Source organism: Thamnophis sirtalis, unplaced genomic scaffold (genome assembly GCF_051295495.1).
Source record: "Thamnophis sirtalis isolate CommonGarterSnake01/CBP01778 unplaced genomic scaffold, rThaSir2_p1.2 scaffold_1, whole genome shotgun sequence".
NCBI lineage: Eukaryota > Metazoa > Chordata > Lepidosauria > Squamata > Natricidae > Thamnophis > Thamnophis sirtalis.
Genome location: NW_028261381.1, coordinates 164,863,784 through 164,882,433, shown reverse-complemented (window position 1 = coordinate 164,882,433; position 18,650 = coordinate 164,863,784). Strand labels below are relative to the sequence as shown.

The window sequence follows — 18,650 nt, the reverse complement described above, 5'->3', positions numbered from 1 at the left end:
CTGCCTCGATCCCCAGGTCGCTCCCGTTAGACTAAAGGCACGCAGGGTTCCCTTCGCATTGCGAGCAAAAGTAGACGCAGAACTGGACAAACTTATTGAGCAAGGGGTACTCGAGCCCGTAGATCACGCCCGTTGGGAAACCCCCATAGTCCTCCCGGTCAAACCCGACGGATCGGTGAGAATATGTGCCGACTACAAGTCGACCATCAATTTGGCCCTGCAGGCAAACCCGTATCCGGTTCCCGTAGTGCAGCACCTACTCCACTCCTTAGGACAGGGCCGCATTTTCGCCAAGCTAGACATGGCACAGGCCTACCAGCAGCTTCCCGTAGACGACGATGCGGCTACAGCCCAGACCATCGTCACCCACCGTGGGGCCTTCCGTTGCCGCCGCCTACAATTCGGCGTCTCGGTTGCCCCTGGGATTTTCCAGAGCCTCATGGAGCGGTTGCTCCATGGGCTCCCAGGCGTCGTTCCCTACTTCGACGACGTCCTGGTCGCAGCCCCCAGCCACTCGGAACTCCTGAAAACACTGCGGGAGGTCCTCACACGTTTTAGGGAGGCAGGACTGAAATTAAAGCGCAGCAAATGCGAAATTGCTGTTCCCAAAGTTGAGTTCTTGGGGTTCCTCATTGATGCCCAAGGCATCCACCCCACTCCTTCCAAAGTTGCCGCCATCAAAAACGCACCCGCACCCACCTCTAGGGCGGAATTACAGGCGTTCCTGGGGCTTCTAAATTTCTACGCCCCTTTTATCCCCCACAAGGCGTCACTAGCTGAGCCGCTACACCGACTACTTGACCGGTCAGCGGCCTGGAAATGGGGTAGCCGTGAAGCGCACGCGTTCGCGGCTATAAAAGATATTTTAACTTCATCGGCAGTCCTAATCCAGTACAGCGATAGGATGCCCCTAATTCTGACTTGCGACGCCTCCCCCTATGGCGTTGGGGCGGTCCTGAGCCACGTCCTCCCGAACGGCTCAGAAGCCCCCATAGCTTTCTATTCCCGGACACTCTCCTCCACGGAGCGGAACTACAGCCAAATCGATAAAGAGGCCCTGGCTGCAGTCTCCGGCATTAAGCGGTTCCATGACTACCTCTACGGTAGGAATTTCACCCTGGTCACGGATCACAAGCCCCTCTTGGGGCTACTGGCGGGCGACAAGCCAACCCCCCCCATTTTGTCCCCCCGCATGACTAGATGGACGGAGTTTCTAACAGCGTATTCATATACGCTGTTATACCGTCCGGGCAAACAGCTAGGGCACGCAGACGCTCTAAGCCGTTGCCCTCTGCCAGAGACGGACACAGCCCACGTGCCCGCGCTCTCTGTTCTGTCCATCGCCGAATCCGACCTCCCTGTCTCGGCCGCGGACGTCGCAGCCTGCACAAAGGCTGACCCCGTCCTATCTCAGGTTGCTTCATGGGTTTTGAGGGGGTGGCCCACGGAAAAGGTAGCGGAAGAATTCCGTCCATTCAAAATGCGACAAGCCGAACTCGCCCTTCATGGGGGGTGTCTTGTCTGGGGGGATAGGGTAGTGATCCCCACAGCCCTGCGGGCACGAATCCTGCCTGCACTCCATAAAAACCACCCAGGCATAGCACGAATGAAAGCGTTAGCCCGTAGCTATGTGTGGTGGCCCTTGTTAGATTCCGAAATCGCAGATTATGTAGGCCGATGTAGAATATGCCAAAATTCCAGGCCGAATCCCCCCACAGCCGCCCCTCGCGAGTGGGAAATCCCTAGAGGTCCATGGTCCCGTTTACATATTGATTTCGCCGGTCCCTTCCACGGCCGAAACTTTATGATAGTGGTAGATGCTTACTCTAAGTGGGTGGAGCTGGCGATCATGACCTCCACCACAGCGGAGAGTACAGTGAGGGCCCTCCGTAAGATGTTCGCTACCCATGGGTTACCGGATGTGATAGTTTCCGATAATGGGCCCCAGTTTACCTCCACCACGTTCCAAGAATTCCTGGCCGAGCAAGGAATCAGACACGCGGCCACAGCCCCCTATCACCCAGCTAGCAATGGCCGGGCGGAGCGCGCAGTTCGCTCAGCGAAAGAAGCCTTGGGCCGCATGGGCCAGGGCGACTGGCAAGAAAGAGTGGCGGCTTACCTCTTGAGCCAGCACTCCATACCCTGCCCAACGACGAATAAAAGTCCCGCAGAGCTCTTGATGGGTAGGAGATTGCGAACCTCCCTAGACAGGCTCCATCCACTCTACGCAGGGGATCTGCCGAGCAACCTGGGGGCCCTCCCTTCCCACGCGTTTAAGTTAGGGGATCCGGTATGGGCCCGCTCCTTTTCCGGGGATCCACGGTGGGTTCCCGCAACCATCACAGCTCTGACCGGCCCCTGTTCCTTCAGGGTCGGCCTGGCCGACGGAGCACAATGGAGGCGCCACGTGGACCAATTAAGGCGTCGCCTTCCCGCGGAAACAGACGGCCCGAGCCCTGCGCACACCCGCTCACACCAGGAGCCAACATCGTTGATTTTTTTCCCCATCGGACCGTTTCCACCCGGGGAACGAGAGGCAAGCCGATGCGAACTTTCCGGACAGGCACGCCTCAACCGGCTACTCTCTTCCTCGAAGCCCTTATCGAGACTCTGAATCTACACCCCAACCAGACTGCACGGGACCGCAACCGGACACTCCGGTTGCCACGGAAACGCCACCCCAGACAGTTGGACATTGGACAGGGGACCCGGGGCCAGCTCTCTCCCGCGGGCCCGAACCACAGGTTCACCGCCCTACCACGGACACAACTCCGCCAGCGGGTTCCCCCCCGTCAACAACCGCCGGGGAGCCACGAAGGTCAGGGCGAGAACGCCACCGCCCCGCCTACCTACAAGACTATGTTTGCCCTTCCCAAAAGAACTCTTTGACCGGGGGGGGAGGGGTGTTGAATACTAGCGCGGGAAACTAGCGCGCGAACAAAGGGTTCCTTCCTGATTGGTTCCCGAGCGGAGCCGGTTCAATCCTCGCCCTGATTGGCCGAGCTACTCGACGCCCCATTGGCTCCTCGTTCAAACCCGGGGGTATAAATGTAGGGCGCGAAACACGCCACGTTGAATCGCAGTTTACTATGAGCTGAATAAAGTCACTTTCCTCTTAACTCTTGTCGCGTCCTTCCCTTCGCTCCAAGCTACAAAAAAACCCTTTACATACCTTTGATACAAATGGCACTGGGCTTTGTGAACTTGCCCGAGGCATGCTATGCAAATTACGGATAATTACCATCAATGTTTTGAAGATTTTGAGGATTTAATCCTCCTCAAGCAGACACTTTTTTTTGTGTCCTGTTCAAAACCCGCATAGTGCAGGTGGCACTTAACAGTTTAAAAAGTCCTCCATTCCTGATGACTGTGGTAATGTATGTGTCCTTGAAGGGTTTTTTCCCCCCCTCTTGGTGAAAATGCAGTCTTCCTCCATGTTGGGTTTGGGTTATATTATTTTGCTTCACAGTCTAACTTACAGCCTTGGTCTCTGATAACTATAGTATTATTTGTTTATTTGCTTGTTTGTTTGTTCATTAAATTTCTATGCTGCCCATTTCATTGATAAAGCAACTCTGGGCAGCTTTAAAAAGGGAAAGGCTGCCCTCGCACCTATGTGTAGTCGTTCCCAACTCTAGGGGGCGGTGCTCATCCCTGTTTCAAAGCTGAAGAGCCAGCGCTGTCCGAAGAGGTCTGCGTGAAAATCTTTACCTTTATCTTATATTAACAGATCTAACTCTGCTTCCCTCTATTCAGCCAAGGTCAGATACTAATGCTGCCTGCTAAGGCTTAGCTGTTTTAGAAATGAAATTTCAAGAACAGAAGGACAAATCTCAGCCCCAATAAACCATCCTCTGCTCCGATGCCAAGCGTCATCATTTAAAATTTATTAAGAATAATTGCTTAGAACCAAACGATGTCATTTTTAAAAAAGGGCATTATTTGAAAGTAAAAATAACTGATGCCATGACCAAACATAACACAAAACGTAAGAACAATGGTGAGCATTTCAATCAAGTATGAAAGTGGAAATGTGGGTCCAAGATTGAGATGGTACAATGTGGCTTAAACCTGTTTTTTTTTTTTTAAAAAAAAAGAACATTGGCAATTTCAAAATGAGTGGACTTGACCTTCCAGAATTCATGGCGGCTGGTGAATTCTGAGAGTTGAAGTCCGCCAAGGCTTAAAGTTGCCAACGTTGGAGACCCCTGAACTAAACTGAACAGAGAGGCATGACAGACTATCCACACCACCACAAGACAAAAGGCGACGGGTGTTATATAACTCTGGCAAGTTCCTTACCGGTCCTGGTTGTTGATTGGATGGGTCACAAGCCAATGAGACGAGATCTTTCAGAGGGTCCTGTGGATTCAGATGAGGCGGGTACCTTATGGCTGTGTGCGGGAAGTAGGTGGAGGCCGCCTGGGGCAGGATCGAAGTGGTGGGAAAGTGCAGCGCAGAGGAGGGGTGGGGACTTCGAGAGATACCTGCAGAGAGTGTGTGTGAGAGAGAGAGAGAGAGAAAGGAAACTGGGCGGCCTTCGTCAACAGCACGCGCCCAGCCCTTCCTGCTCCAGGGCACCTCTGCAGAAAACAATTAGAAGGGCCTTCCCTCCATCTTCTTCCTCCTCCTCTTCCTCCTTCTGGAACAAGCAAACATCCAACTCCTTTCCCCTCTCCAACTTCCCTGGGCAAGTCAATAGACCCTACAGGAATCTCTCACTCCCATTCATCTTTCGATCATGTACTGGATGTTAAGGTAAAGGGCCCAAGCAGGGATGGGCTGCTGGAGGTTCGCAGGGGTTCGGGAGAACCTCTAGCTAAGATTCTGTGCAGTTCAGAGAACCCCCAAATCCAACTCCTGGCTGGCCCCGCCCACCCCGCCCCTCCCAGAAGTCCCCACGCGGCCTGTTTTGGATGCAGGTAAGTGCAGGGCGCGCACAGAGGTTCAGGGAGGGCGAAAAATGGGCCCACTGGAAGTTCGGGAAGGCCACAAACATGCCCATTTCCAGCCTCCAGAGGAACCCAGATCCTGGGGAGGCTGTTTTCGCCCTCCCGGAGGCTTGACATAAGCCTCCGGAGCCTGGGGAGGGCAAAAACGCATCCCCCTGCCATGGTGCAGGAGGCTGACTAGGCCACACCCACCATGGCCACGCTAACCCAGCAAGCGGGCAGAGAACTGCCCACTAAATTTTTTGAAGCCCACCTTTGGACCCAAGTACCACCAGCACTATCCTTGGTGGAGGGACGACTTATCTGGCCTTTTGCCATACAGCCAAACTGTACTCTGATTCCACAAAATTTCACTGCTAGCTTTAAAAATGCAGCAGCACCTCCCTGGATTTACCGCATGAGCACTAAATCCCAAACTTCCTAGAATTCTGTTAAATCTTTACAAGTCTGTCTCTGCTGGCCTAAGTTTTTAAAACTTACCGTAATCTCTCTTTTTTTGTTTGCTTTTTGCAAATAAACCACATGCAACATTTACTGGGAAATTTTCAAAAGAATTTGGTTTGCCTGATACATTCAACTATTTTTTTCTTAACTTCCACAATTAATTCTGAATTCTGAAGAATTCTGGGGAAAAAAAAACTAGCTGAAATGATCTGTAAAAATCCTATTCCATCCTATCCTATGCCAGAAACCTTCCTTCTCTAACACGGTGCCCTATAGATTTACCATGTTGATGGGAGCTGTAGTCCAACACATCTGGAGGACACCAAGTTGAGGAAGGCTGTCATTAATTTAGAATATAGAATAACAGAGTTGGAAGGAACCTTGGAGGTCTTCTAGTCCAATCCTGCTTAGGCAGGAAACCCTATACCATTTCAGACAAACGGCTATCCAACATCTTCTTAAAAACTTCCTGTGTTGGAGCATTCACAATTTCTGGAGGCAAGTTGTTCCACTGATTAATTGTTTTGTCAGGAAATTTCTCCTCATATCTAAGTTGCTTCTCTCCTTGATTAGTTTCCACCCATAGCTTCTTGTCCTACCCTCAGGTGTTTTGGAGAATAGTTTGACTCCCTCTTCTTTGTGGCAGCCCCTGAGATATTGGAATTTGGACAATTGATCTCAGTTCTACAATAAAAACTATCCACTTGGTCTGCAGACACAGTTAAATTCAAAAGATGCTGAACAAATGTAATATTATAGAGAGAAAATGAAAAATTGGATGTAACGCAGAATCACAGAATTATAGAATTGGAAGGGATCTTAGAGATCTTCCAGACCACCCCCCTGCCTCAAATAACTAAAGTACCAGAATTCATTCAATTCTGCAAACTCAAGAGTGAGGTTTTTTTCCTCATTTGGATAGCTAAAATGTTAGATGCATGCACAAGTAGTCCTCCATTTACGACTCTTCTTTTAATAAGGCTTGAAGTTATGACGGCCTTGAAAAAGTGACTTGTTCTCAACATTCTGACCGTCACATTACCCCGACGGACATACGATCATAATTTGGGCCCTTGTCCACTGGCTCATAGTTATGATGGTTGCACTGATTGCGGCTTGCAACTTTCCCAACCAGCTTCTGGACAAGCAAAGTTAATTGGGGAAGCCAGATTCGCTTAACAGCCACGTGACTCATTTAACGACCACACACATTGCTAAACAACTATGGTGAAAATGGCTGTAAAATAATTTTGTGAAATGATAACTCGCCTCTCCCACCGCATCGCTTACTGACCAAAATTCTGTTCCCTATTATGGCCATAAGTTGAAGACTACCTGTATACGCAATGGAGGAATAGTTCAGCTAGCGGTCTTGCCCTCTTCCTGTTAGTTCATAACGGCAATTTTCCCTTTATTTGAAATGTTGCGTGGATAAAGTCATATATTATGTGCACATTCATCACTGCCTTAAGGTTTCATTTTCATTTCTTTGTTTTGTTTTTCAAGTGCAAATAATTCTGGAAGTTGAGAAAAGGGTGGTTCCCTGAAGACATAACAAGCACCTACCAGTTAGGGCTGTGTGCACAGCTGGATTCTGTTACAGAGATCCGGGATAATTTCTTCCCAAAGTTAGACCCCTGAGAGGAATAGCTACATTTTTGCTGATTGCAGCAAGGAGGCTTCCAAAGCAATCTTTTCCTCTAATAAAGTTATATTTATCTTAACTCAGGCAGTTTCCTTTGATGGGGGGCTGACCTATGCTAGCATTAGCTGCTGAATCTAGTATATTTTTGAACTCTTCCAGAACTATTGAATCTTCCATCCCATCTCCTAAAAGCATTCTGGCAATTGTTGCTCGGGAAGATTAATAGCATCTCTCCCTCGGAGAACTTCTGACAATGCAGCTTCTTCTCGTTCTCTTCCCACCTGTTGCTGAACTGCCATTCTTAGGAAGAAGGAATTACTACGGAAAAGAATAAGCAAGCAACCTTTTTTTATAATTAGATCCTTCAGACCTATGCCTACCCACAGGCTGTTCTAAAAATGGCAAACAGGCAGAGAACATAAGGAAGGAAGAAAAATGAGGACTTTTTTGAATGCTCCCCTAGATGAGGAATTATTAAAAAAGAAGCACATTAAGGAGACACTCATGTCTGATGCACTCCGGTTTGTTTTTTTCCATGGAGATATTTAAAAATAAGTGACATTATTAAAACTATCAGAATCCTTTCCAATACACTTGAAATAGTAAAGTAAGGATTCCATATCAGGTCTGCATAATAACCAACATGAGTCTTTGCCCTTTGTAGAGCAGCTTACATACCACTGTGTACGGCAATGACAGGACGGTGATGCTGGGTGAACAGCCGGGGTGAAGTGTCCTGCGGAGATGGGCTGTTGAAGGGAGACTTGTCCATTTCTGTCTTTTTCACAGTTGGAGAGATGCCTGGAGAGGAGATGGGAGGAAGAGGCGTGTCACAACGTTGTCGAAATAGTTGGTTGCTGGCATCACTGTGCCCTCCAAACCAGTGTTTCTCAACCGTGGCCACTTTAAGGTGGGTGGACTTCAACTCCCAGAATTCCATAGCCAGCCATGGATGGGGAATTCTGGGAATTGAAGTCCACACATCTTAAAGTTGCCATGATTGGGAACCACCCAGTTTAAACTATATTTCTGTTCTTGCTATACAGCTTGGAACTATCCATTAACTACAGAGCAGTCACGTTTTTCAGAGATCTAACAAATGGAAAAATGTCAGCTTTTCTGAGTCGTTAGTATCATTTACTGCAGTGCCCTGGACTTCCCAACTATAAAAAGTGATCAGGTCAGTGATGGTATTCAGAAGGTTATGACCAGTTTTGGAGAACCGGTAGTGGAAATTTTGAGTTGTTCGGCGAACCAGTAAATATCACCTCTGATTGGCTACGCCTCCATCTATTCTCTGCCTCCCGAGTCCCAGGTGATCGGAAGGAAATGGGGATTTTGCAGGAACCTTTCCCTGGAGTGGGGAGGGAATGGAGATTTTACAGTGTCCTTCCCCTGGAGTGGGGAGGGAATGGGGATTTTGCAGGAACCTTTCCCTGGAGTGGGGAGGGAATGGAGATTTTACAGTGTCCTTCCCCTGGAGTGGGGAGGGAATGGGGATTTTGCAGTATCCTTCCCCTGGAGTGGGGAGGGAATGGGGATTTTGCAGCAACCTTCCCCTGGAGTGGTGAGGGAATGGGGATTTTGCCTTAGCCTTTCCCTGGAGTGAGGAGGGAATGGGGATTTTGTAGTATCCTTCCCCTGAGACGCCCACCAAGCAACGCCCAGAGAACCAGTAGTAAAAAAAATTGAATCCCACCACTGGACCAGGTGTTTTTCATGCAGCACAGTTCCTGTATGTGACTTAGTTCTATCAAGTGTATCTTGTTTTTTGTCACTTGGCATTATCCTTTCCCATGTCTATGTAGCTCTCTCCTTATGGCTCATTGGTGCTGAGCCACTATGAGCTACTATTACAGATACTGTTCAAGATTTAGCTGTAGACGTTTTTCTACTTTAATTTGCAACACATTGATGGAATGAAGTTTGGAGTTTGCTCCTAGGTGGTTGTTTGACGAATCTTACAAATGGGCTTCTATCCTTTCCTTTAAATATCAAAACCCACCCCCACCCCACCCCTTTGTATGCATGCATGTCTGCAACAGGATGCAGTTAATCTCCTCTATCTGCTGGCTCAGATTTATCTGGGCCAGTTGGTTTAGTTCGTGCCACTAAAAGGTTTAGTCCTTTCTCAGACACTCATTTGGAAGGATTTTACAGAACATCCAGGACAGGATTGAAATTAAAGCTCTTCTTGCAAAGCATTAAAACATATTTTTACTTGGAGAAAGAATGGGTGGGCATATCCCCCCCCCTTTTAATTTTTGCCTAAATGCAGGCAAATAATAACCACAACAATATTGCAAAGTTTATTGAATTGATCGCTAAGATAACTGATTGATTTTTTTTTAAAATCCCTTTTGAATGAGGAAAAATAAAATGTTCTAATTAGATAGCAAGGGTTTTATTTTAAAAACACCATGTAACATCTATATAAAAACATGTTATAACATCTGCAAATGGAAAACATTTTCTCAAATGAGCAGAGAACCACCGAAAAGCCAGATTCACTTAATGACTAGTGATTCGTTTAATGACTGTGGCAAAAAAGGCCATAAAATTGGGCTCAATTAACTTAACAACTGCCTTCTTTAGCAATGGAAGTTCTGGCCCCAATTGTGGTCGTAAGTCGAGGACTACCTGTAGATAGCTTTCAGAAGCAGCCCTGCTAGAGCGAATAAGTGTTAATCCCCAGGATTTCCATGTACTCGTCCAACCCTTTTTTTAATCCAAGCTGGTAAGCAGCACAGCAATTCAACATCAATATTTTCTCAGTATGCATCAGCTAAAACAGTGATCCCCCAACCCCCGGTCCGCGGACCGGTGCCGGGCCGTGGAGTACCTGGCACCTGGCCGCGCAGCGGCCGGGGGCCATGATCGCTGCAGCGGCCGGGGGCCATGATCGCTGCAGCGGCCGGGGGCCATGATCGCTGCAGCGGCCGGGGGCCATGATCGCTGCAGCGGCCGGGGGCCATAGTTTCTTTCTGTATGCAAATTAGGGCTAACTGGCACAAGGGGTGTTACTGGACCGCTGGTGGCACTCTGACGTCACCAGCGGCCCACCGCCCCCCTGTGTCCAGCGCCGCCCTTCTCATTCCTTTTCAGCGCTTCAGCGCTGGCCGATTCCTGAAAAAAACCTAAGAGCGCCTGCGCAGCTACGTAGGGCTAGCGTAGACAGCGCTAGTAGCGTAGCCTTGCGTAGGCGCAGTTTGTGCTACGCTATCTACGCTAGCCATACTGAACAATCAATGTGTCGTCGCGAACAACGCTCCCCCACCCTTGCGCGCGCTCAGCGGGCCACGGTAAAATTATCAAAGGCTGACTGGTCTGCGGCGATAAAAAGGTTGGGGACCACTGAGCTAAAACATTGCATATTGTAAATAATCTTGATGTAATTAGACTGTATCAGAGATGGTATTCTGCCGGTTTGCACGAACCGGTAGTGGCGGTGGCACGAGGCTCTGCCCGCCCATCCAGACCACACCTCATCATGGACCTTCTGCGCATGTGCAGAATATTCTGCACATGCCCAGAGCACATGCGCTCCCACTACCGGTAGTGAAGAAAAGAGAATACCATTACTGGACTAGTGGAAGTTGTACACATTAAATTACTAACCCTCTGATTCTGGAATTTAGTCTCGATATTATTCTACTTGATTCAGAATGAATCCTGTATTGCTAGTGAGACCTATTGTGCTCTCCTGCGGACTCTTTTTTTTAAAAATGACTTTAATAGTCTTTTATTGTTTTTAAGTTATTATTGTGGGCATTTTTTGTTATTATGTTGCATGATTTCACATTTTTAAATCTGTACCCAGCTCGCATAAGTGAGATGGGCGGCTGTATAAATTTGCCAAATAAATATATTAAGATTAAAATACGGTAGATAACACCTTCCCAAACAATAAGGGAATGGAATTAGAAGAAAATTAATTTTCCTCGCTCTTCAAAAAAAGTTGTAAAAATCACAATGATTTGCATTTCCTTGTTGTTATCTATCAACACAGTACTTCTGGCGTATCTCTATATTCAGTATACAGATCTACAACAATTACACTGAAGGTGTCCTTGGTGCTGTCTGGGCTGGGTTGTTTTCTTTCAGATGTTCCATTACCAAACTGGGTGACATCATCAGTGTCACCTAGTTTGGGTAACGAAACGTCTGCAAGAAAACAACTAAGTTCAGAGAGCACCAAGAACCCCTCATTTCAACCCTAAGCTACAAATATTCTCCTTTATGGGGACCAATTTCCCTTTTCACATGATTGATGGCAGCTCTTGGGGACCTGGGATGCTGGCCCTGAAACTAGGAAAACAGGAAGCCAGTGAAAATGCTAAATATTCTGCAAAATGTCTCAAAGGTGCTCTCCCCCCCCCTTAGAGCCAAGGTGGCGCAGTGGTTAAATGCAGCACTGCAGGCTACTGCTAGATCAGCAGGTCAGTGGTTCAAATCTCACCGGCTCAGGGTTGACTCAGCCTTCCATCCTTCCGAGGTGGGTAAAATGAGGACCCAGATTGTTGGGGGCAATATGCTGACTCTCTGTAAACCGCTTAGAGAGGCCTGAAAGGCCTATGAAGCGGTATATAAGTCTACTGCTATTGCTATTGCTATTCCAAAAAGAAGGCAATTGGACTGGGGTTTTTTTCCCTTGAGAAAGAATAAAAAGATGCTTCTCTTCCAAGAAGGTTCATCAGTTGTGACAGGATGGTGGGGTGATGGAAAGATAGGAAGGATAGAACTTTTCCCTCCAACATCCCCCCCCCCTCATCATCATCCAGCCCCAACAATCACAACTTCTTTGATGAGAAGTGAAACTACTTCTTCTTTTCTTCTTCTTTCCTCCTCCTCCTCCTCCTCCTCCTCCTCCTCCTCCCCCTCCTCTTCTAAAATAGTCCAGTTGCCATTTGGGAAAAAGAAAAGCCATCTTTGAAGCAACTATGACTTGAATGACTGAGGAATCTCCATAGACATTTATTCTGCAAAGGCATTTGATCTAGCAGGGAGGACAGGTTCATCTCCTGCACACTTACTGCCTTCCATGTCCTCCGTCCAGTTGCGGCTGCTACTTGTGGGGGAGCTAGGGGAGGCATAGTATTCGCCCCCAGGGCTGGTGTCCAGATCGTCCTCCATGGATCCTGACTTGTGCCTTTTACTCCTTATGGGGGGGAAAAAGGGGAGAGATATGGTTTTAACAGCAGTTTAAAACTAAGAATAACGCTCATCTAACTATATTATTGTCTCTAACAACCTCTTCAAAAGCAGAATAACCATTGCAGTCCTCGACTTACAACAGAGACCAAATTTCTGCTGTTACCTGAGGCATTTGTTAAGTGAGTTTTGTCCCATTTTATGAACTTTTTGCTACAATTGTTAAGTGAATCACGAGTTGATAAAGTTAGTAACACGGTTGTTAAGTGAATCTGGCTTCCCCATTGATTTCGCGTTGTCAATACGTTGAAAAGGTTGATCACATGACAGCAACAGTCGTAAGTCTGAGCTAATTGCCAAGCATCTGACTTTCAATCACATGATTATGGGGCGTAAGTGTGAAAAAAGGTCAGGTCACTTTTTTCAGTGTCGTCGTAACATTAAATGAACTTTGTAAGTCGAGGACTACCAAGAAGGGCAACAGCTATCACAGAAGCTAAATTTTGAAAGGAACTTCCTTCTTTTTATACTTCATTGCTCTGGGTAATAATTCACTAAGTCCAAGAATTCAGGACTGCTCTGAGGAGCTTTTCATGGTGAAATATGATTCCAAAGAGAGGCAAATGAGGTAAGAAAATCAAGGCAAAGCAAACAGACTGCAATTATTCCCTTAACACAGTCCTAGCATTTTGGTGAAAGGCAAAATAAAGAAGAGAAAGAGAAGATGGAAGAAGTTTTGAAGGACAGGTGTTTTAGTAGAGAGCCTAGGCACAAGGAGTAAAAGAAGAATATTTGAAGGGATGGGAACAAAAGGCAGAACAAAGACATATTGGGATATATCAGTGGAGTAATAAAAAGAAAAAAAGGTCATGGAGGATTTCAGACAGTGGCGTGCAGTGAGCTTTATGGCTGGTGAGGCAAAGCCCTGGCGCGGCTTTCCAAAAGCCCCACTGAAGCCCCGCCGCTGTGTCCGCCATACAGGCAGGATGCGTCCCGCTCTATAGCGGACACAGTGCTGGGGCTTCGGCGGGGCTTTTGGAAAGGGCAGCACTCCGAACGTGGCATAAGCCGCGGCCAGGGTAGAGGGGAAAGCGGCGGCAGCGGAGGAAGTGGCAGCGGCGGCCGATGAAGTTCCTGCGATGCAAAGTGCCCGGTGGGGCACTTTGCATCGTGGGAGCTGCCAAGACCCGAGTCTGCAGCAAAGGCGCTTGGCGGCTCCCGCGATGCAAAGTGCCCCGCCAGACAATTATTTGGAATACATTCTAACATCTTATCATTTTCCACAGCCATAGCTGAATGAATACTTTGAGAATCATTCTCTGCAAATATTAATTTAAACTAAAATAGATATTGATATATAAAAAAAACTTGTAAAACAAATATTTCAGTACAAATTTAAAGGTATATTAAATGTTAGCTAGTTAAAGATATTGCAGGTTAATGGGGAAATAAGAGACCTCTAAGTCTTCTGATGGTTCTGCTCTTGGTGGCTTCCGCGATGCAAAGTGGAGAGTTGAACTTGCTCACACAGGCGCATTTTACAAGCAAGGCTCCTGCTGCTAGATTGCGCAGTCGCTCAAGTGCAAGGCATGATTCGCTGCTCCCAGATCAGGAGGCGGGAGAATCAGTGCCTCCTTTGCATACAAAATTTTTCGCTTTTTAACCCTTGCTTAACTTTTAAAAGGCGAACAATTCCTTATGCAAAGGAGGCCCCTAGTTCTCTCGCCTCCTCCTATAGTTAACACTAAGCAGACTCCAAGCCACTGTGACTTGGAGTCTGGTAGCAACTACCTTGGCTTTAATTATTTTTAAGAAATTCTTTAAAATTCTTTCCTTTTCCTGAGGAGACTGGTGAGGCCCCACCTCCCCTGTCTCTAGTGACTGCACGTCCCTGATTTCAGAGGCTTCTAAGGGCTCAAGAACGCCAAGATGGCAACCATGATCATGTGACCAAAGTCCCACCCCTTTTTTTCTCTGAGAGTTTGTGGATAAGGATTGGGAGTTTGTGCAAGGTCTGGTGGTGAGTAGCAAACCAGGTAGGGAGTGAAGGAATGGCATTACAAAAGGTAAGAGCATATCACCGCCCCTAGTTGAACATTTACTAATCTATTGCAACAATTAAGAGCTTCCTCATCCAGTGCAAAGCAGGTCTAGAATTTATAAGCTTCTACATCTGGGATCCCTCCCGAAATGTATTTTTGTCTTTTGTTTTTGTTAAATTCGCTTTTTAAAAATGTTCTTCTTTAGTTTTGTTTTGCGTCTGTTCATTTGTTTTCTTTTGCATTTTGTATTTTAATCGTCTAAATAAAATAAAAATCGATTAAAAACAAAAGCTAAGAGCGTTCACAGCAGGTCAGAGCTGCAGAAGGAAGCAAAACCTTTTTTTTAACTAATTAAAAAGTGAGGCCATTACTAAAGACTGAGAGGGTAGCATTTTTGGCTCATAAGAGTATGTCACCAGACGATCACCTTTACAATTTCAGTTCTGATCCTAAGAGCACAGTAGAAGCGGTTGTTTCAATGATACAGAAAGAGCTGTCAAAGGTTCCACCTTCCACATTCTCAAGCAATTTGCATCCCAGATGTTTGAGGCAGGTGGATGTGATGTGGTTGAATAAGTCAGGATCATGATTCAGGTTGTTTAAAAAGTGAGAAAGGAAAGAGAAAATTGGAGCATGACAGCTACAGTCTTCTAGCTTAAAACCCTATCTTTTACCTTAGAAGAAAGACTGCATTAAATCAAAAACAGAAAAACAAGGGACCTTAGAATAGAATAGAATAGAATAGCAGAGTTGGAAGGGACCTTGGAGGTCTTCTAGTCAACCCCCTGCCTAGGCTTGAAATCCTAAATCACTTCAGACAAATGGTTATCCAACATCTTCTTAAAGACTTCCAGTGTTGGAGCATTCAGAACTCCTGGAGGCAAGCTGTTCCACTGATTAATTGTTCTAACTGCCAGGAAATTTCTCCTCAGTTCTAAGTTGCTTCTCTCCTTGATTAGTTTCCACCCATTGCTTCTTGTCCTACCCTCAGGTGCCTTGGAGAATAGTTTGACTCCCTCTTCTTTGTGGCAGCTCCTGAGACATTGGAACACTGCTATCATGTCTCTCCTAGTCCTTCTAGTCATTAAACTAGACATACCCAGTTCCTGCAACTGTTTTTCATATGTTTTAGCCTCCAGTCCCCTAATCATCTTGGTTGCTCTTCTCTGCACTCTTTCTAGTGTCTCCACATCTTTTTTACATCGTGGTGACCAAAACCGAATGCTGTATTCCAAGTGTGGCCTTCCCAAGGCCCAATAAAGTGGTATTAACACTTCACGGGATCTTGATTCTATCCCTCTGTTTATGCAGCCTAGAACTGTGTTGGCTTTTTTGGCAGCTGCTACACACGGCTGGCTCCTATTTAAATGATTTAAATGAAGACTTCGGAGGTCTTCTAGTCCAACCCCCTGCTCAAGTAGGAGATCCTATATCATTCCAGACAAGTGTAATGTAAAAATTATACATTGTCTCAAATACAGGAGATTCTCGACCTACAACCGTTCATTTAGTGATCATTTGAAATTACAGTGACACTGAAAAAAGTGACTTACCACTGTTTTTCACACTTACAAATGTTACAGCATCCCCATGGTCATGTAATCAAAATTCGCACGCTTGGCAATTGGCTGATATTTATGACAGTTGCAACATCCCAGGGTCATGTAATCACCTATTGCGACCTTCTGACAAGCAAAGTCAATGGGGAAGCCAGATTCCCTTAACAACCGGGTCACTAACTTAACAACTGCAGCGATTCATTTAACAACTGTGGCAAGAAAGTTGGGCAAAACTCACTTAACAATTGTCTCGCTTATCAACAGAAATTTTGGGCTCAATTGTGGTCGTAAGTCGCGAAGTATCTGTAACTAGAAAATAATTTCTAGTTGCAAGGAATGGCTGGATAAAAATCCTAATTCTTGAAGACCCCCTTCTGGATATCACCTAATTTTGTGTGACCTGGCATCCTTCCAATTCCAGCCATTAAGTTATGAGCCATGGTGGTGCAGTGGTTAGAGTGCAGTACTACAGGCTACTTCTGCTGACTGCCAGCAGTTTGGCAGTTCAAGGCCCACCGGCTCAAGGTTGACTCAGCCTTCCATCCTTCTGAGGTGGGTCAAATGAGGACCCACATTGTTAGGGGCAATAGGCTGATTTTGTAAACTGCGTAGAGAGGGCTGTAAAGCACTTTGAAGCGGTATATAAGTCTAAGTGCTATTGCTATCTGTTGCATACTCAGTGGGGTAAAAGTTTTATTCCATAAACACACACACAGAGAAAGAGAGCTATTTTAACACATACAGAGGGTGGGAGGGAGGGAGAGCAAGAGGACAAGGGTAGACTTACCCACTGGAGGAAGTGCTGGGGAGCGTCCGCCTCATCCCTGTACTTGAGGGATTCAGGTCGTATGCTAAGTGCCCTTGCAACTCTCCCAAAGAGAAATTTGGACCTGTGCCTGTCACCACTGGTGCTGTGAATGACCAGAGGGAGAAGAACCATCAATAGTAGGAAGGGATAATGAACGATTCATAAAACAACGATGCGGGATGGAATTCTCTGCTTTCATCATCAGAGATGATGGCACTGTTTCTCAACTATGGCAACTTCAAGATGTGTGGACTTCAACTCCCAGAATTCCCGAGCCAATACAACTGGGCTGGGGAATTTTGAGTGTTGTGAAGTCCATACATCTTAAAGTGGTTGAGAACACTGAATTAGACTGTCAGGTGGATGTGGGGAATTCTGGGAGTTGAAGTCCACCCATCTTAAAGTGGTCAATAGAAACAATGGATTATAGTGTGAAGTGACGTGATATAGTGAAATAACTATTCAGTATCTATAAATATGCACTACACATACACACACACACACACACACACACACTTGTAGAACCTCTGGTCACAACCATAATCCACTCCATAACTTTGGTTGCAACCTGATTTGGTCATGACCCGAACCTAATTTTGGAAATTTGGCACTTACAAAAAGAAAATGGAGCAGAAGGGGAAATTGGCTGTAAAAACAAAACAAAAAAAAATGTGAATTTGGAACCCGATTTGGTCATGGTCAGAAGTGTTTGTGACCAGAGGTTCTATTGTGCATATATAGATATAGGTACAAACACACACACACACACACACACACACACACACACACACAGACGTATGTATTATGCTTGTATGTAACAGTTAGAACTGAAGAAGCTTCTTAGATGAGAAGCGAAACGTTTTCAAAGAAAAAAAAACCCAAGAAAGTCTTTTGGAAAAAAACACTTTTGGGACAACCATGAACCTAGATGATTGAGAATCTCCATAGACACCAGATTCTTGTCTATAGATTGCATGGAATAAATTCACAATGCTCTTGAACTCTATCCTGGCTCCTGGATTTGTGTGCCTGAAAGTAACTCCATCTTGCCCGGGTTCAGATTCAGCTTGTTTCCTCTCATCCAGAACCCAACAATCTATAGGGCAAAATTTCAATAGCATAGCCAGCTTGATGGTAGCCCTGTCTGAACCAACAGATGACTTTTCCCACTAGCTAGGAAATAAATATTAAAAGTAAAAATACTATAATTTTTAGTAGAAACCTGTTAATGTTTACAGTAAGGAAAAAGAATGGATTATATAAACAGTGGGAAAAATTAGCAAATCTTACTCATACCTGCATTTCAAACAATATAACATAACTTACATGAGAATTAAATAGGGGGGAAAAACTAATAAGGATACAAGCTACTCACTCCGGGAAACTTGGATAAGTTCTGTGACACTGAACACACCTGACGTAACAAAATTCTCTTGAAAATCTGCTGCATCTGCAAAAGAGATTTTGGACTCATTCAGAAACTGCTACAATAATCAGTTTTTCCCCCTGAATTGTTCAATGTTTTCAGTGTCAGGTTTTGACTTAGACAAACTTCTTATACTATAAATCAGATAATTAGCATATAATCCTAAATATTCCAGACTGGATACTTTTTAAACTCTTTTCTCCCATTTATCATTTATCTGGTTTTTTTTAGACCAGAAAGAATAAGTGCCTATGAAAGCAGCCAGCCAAAGAGGTTTGATCCTAAAATAATTTAATATTATATAGCAGCCACTGGCTATGTCAGTTTTGGATGATGGAATAATGATTTGAACTGCATGAAGTTGAAGAAGACCTTTATATAAAAAGTACCGAATTGAAGTGATCTTTACAAGCTGGCCGTCAGTCCCCTTCTGAAACTCATTTATTTTTTTACTGATGTATTTAACAGTGACATGATTGGCTTTATTGATAGGTTTTTCTCATTTGTCTGATCATCTGAAAAGTTGTCAAAGTTGAGAAACACAGATTTAGAGATTTGCTGACCGAGGCTGGTTGAGGAAGTTAATTCCCATGTTATCCTCAAGGCTGTGGTGGAGTCTGATT

At 45.7% G+C, this 18,650-nt stretch overlaps 1 protein-coding gene across 2 annotated transcripts in view; it reads right to left on the bottom strand.

The window, feature by feature from the left end:
- Window positions 1-18,650, bottom strand: part of NFIC (nuclear factor I C) — a 191,133-nt gene that overhangs the window by 28,042 nt on the left and 144,441 nt on the right. For both annotated transcript variants that reach the window (XM_087702686.1, XM_087702683.1), the window contains exons 4-8: window positions 17,977-18,051; window positions 16,581-16,704; window positions 12,075-12,199; window positions 7,720-7,842; window positions 4,303-4,487 (exon numbers count right to left, since the gene is read on the bottom strand). In XM_087702686.1, coding sequence (XP_087558812.1) covers window positions 4,303-4,487; window positions 7,720-7,842; window positions 12,075-12,199; window positions 16,581-16,704; window positions 17,977-18,051 — 632 coding nt within the window. The remainder of the gene's footprint in view (window positions 1-4,302; window positions 4,488-7,719; window positions 7,843-12,074; window positions 12,200-16,580; window positions 16,705-17,976; window positions 18,052-18,650) is intronic.